A 2,285-nucleotide genomic window follows, 5' to 3' on the forward strand; every position below is an offset into this window, starting at 1 on the left:
AAGCAGTCTTCTCAAGAAGGCTGTGTGGTGAGGAAGTTTTGCCAAGAATCAGCAAGAAACTGCAGCCTCCTGCCCATAGCTATCTTGGAAACATATCCTCCAGCTGCAGTCAAGACTTCAGATGAGGCTGGGCGTGGTGGCTCACGCCTGTAATCCTAGCACTTTGGGAGGCCAAGGCAGGTGGATTGCCTGAGTTCAGGAGTTTGAGACCCATCTGAGCAATAGCCAGACCCTGGCTCTACTAAAAATAGAAAAATTAGCTGGGTGTTGCTACTCGGGAGGCTGAGGCAAGAGAATCACTTGAGCCCACGAGTTTGAGGTTGCTGTGAGCTATGATAATGCCATGGCACTCTACCCAGGGTGACAGAGTGAGACACTATCTCAAAAAAAAAAAAACTCCAACAATTCAAAATTTAAAACATTAAAAGACTAGAGGTGACTGCAGGCTTAGCAAACAGCTTGACTGCATTGTTAGGGGAGATTTGGGGCTGGAACCATCCAACTCAGCCACTCCTAACTTTCTAACTATACAAAACTATGTGACATGATAAATGTTTATGGATCTACTTGCTAAATTTTCAGGTAATAATTTTATTATTATAATAAATAATAATTTTATTATTATCTATTTCACAGTAATAGATAATAATATATTCACCTTTCTTCTTGAGCACATTGATAACAAATTTTAGTCTTGGACTTGTGATTTACCGTGGAGATACATGTACTTTCAAGTTCATATACCTGAGGTAGCAATATATTCCCTAACTGGTTTCAAACAGACTTAATTATACTTTTATCTTTCATCTGTGCAATTGCCACCTACAGTTTGGTGACCAGATGCAGCCATCTTATTTGTATCCTCATTTTTTTTATATCCAAAATGCATTTATTGGGATGGGTTTCCCATTCATTCAAGCAGGGTACTTTCAGTGCTGCTTCCTTCTGAAGGAGCATCCTTCTGTAAGCCTTGCTTTTCCTCCTGTAGGCTGGCAGAGGACAGTAGAGCAACCAACACACAAAACTACTGTTTGTGCATGGCTAAACACCGTGGTGATTTTGTAGCATCCTGGGCATTTCACGTCCATGAAGTAGGAGTTGGGGCTCTGCACCAGGCGCTTCTTCTTGTGTTTCCTCTTCTCCTCTTCTGGAGAGGGATGGAGGAGATTCTTTGCGAGAGGTATATTGGAGTGTGGAGGCCATCCCCGCCGGAAAGGCTGTATCCTCATTCTTTAGATACATCTAATGCCCAAAGCTAGTGACAGGGATGTCAGTGTTTGGTTCTGATAAGGATCATTTTAATAATTTAAATGTGGTGGGGCTTAAAAAGTATTAGTAACAGAGATAAGAATTCATCTAAGGCAGAAAACTGTCTCCAGAAAAATACCTTGATGTGACTCTAAAGAAAAAAATATGGTCATAAGAACAGATTTGGCAGAAGAAAAGTCAACAACAGCTAAACATTAGTGTATTGAAAAGAATTCTGGGCTGGGTGCCATGGCTCACACCTATAACCCCAGCACTTTGGGAGGCCAAGGCAGAAGGATCACTTGAGGCCATGGGCAAGACGAGCCTATGCAACATAGGGAGACCCTGTCTCTACAGAAATAACAAAAATAGGTCAGGCGTGGTGTGGGCTTATAGTCCCAGCTACTCAGGAGACTGAGGCAGGAGGATGGCTTGAGCCCAGGAGTTTGAGTCTATAGTTAGCTATGATTGTGCCACTGTACTCCAGCCTGGGCAACAGAATGAGAACCAGTCTGGAGGAGGAGGAAGGAGAGGAGATAAGAAAGAAGAAGAAGAATTTCATGGAACAGTGGAAATAGTGGTGGGAAGAAGTGAGAGAAAGGTAAGGTTACTAGTAAGGGGAATGGAGTTTTATAGCATTAATTTTGCAGTAGTTTTCATTTCTGCAGTAGAATGCCCAAGGCTTCCAGGAAAATGCTCTGCTTTATGTGAGTGATTCACTTAATGGAAATTCAGAAGAAAGGACTGACAAGCTGTGGGAACTGAGGCCACAGAGGAGTTATTCAACAGAACAAGACACTAAGGCAATGGGTGATTCACGAACACCTGAAGCTCCCAGAGGAATTTAGAGAAGACTTGGGGACAGCATCAGACTCTGCAAAATCTATGAAAAGCAGGTCTGGTTCAAGCAAAGTGACCCAGCTGCCATCTGTATTATGTGCACTGCTCATCTCAGCCTCCCAAAGGATTATAAATCATGAATATAAACTTCTGCTTTGTGTTCACTTATTTTCTTTTGTATCTTTAGAGTCTTGTCT

At 42.3% G+C, this 2,285-nt stretch overlaps 1 protein-coding gene across 1 annotated transcript; it reads right to left on the reverse strand.

Annotated features, from left to right (window-relative positions):
• Window positions 1-866: 866 nt before the first annotated feature.
• Window positions 867-1,224, reverse strand: LOC100960866 (40S ribosomal protein S27-like). The gene has a single exon (XM_003785591.3). It carries the CDS (start codon window positions 1,086-1,088, stop codon window positions 930-932), a length of 159 nt encoding a protein of 52 aa, XP_003785639.2. The 5' UTR covers window positions 1,089-1,224; the 3' UTR covers window positions 867-929.
• Window positions 1,225-2,285: the final 1,061 nt, after the last annotated feature.

The sequence above is a fragment of the Otolemur garnettii genome, unplaced genomic scaffold (assembly GCF_000181295.1).
Source record: "Otolemur garnettii isolate 467f Iridium unplaced genomic scaffold, OtoGar3 scaffold00015, whole genome shotgun sequence".
In the NCBI taxonomy this organism is placed as follows: Eukaryota; Metazoa; Chordata; class Mammalia; order Primates; family Galagidae; genus Otolemur; species Otolemur garnettii.

What these genes read in the sequence shown, in the direction of transcription:
- LOC100960866 (XM_003785591.3), bottom strand. Translation starts at nt 1,088, where the DNA reads ATGGACGTGAAATGCCCAGGATGCTACAAAATCACCACGGTGTTTAGC.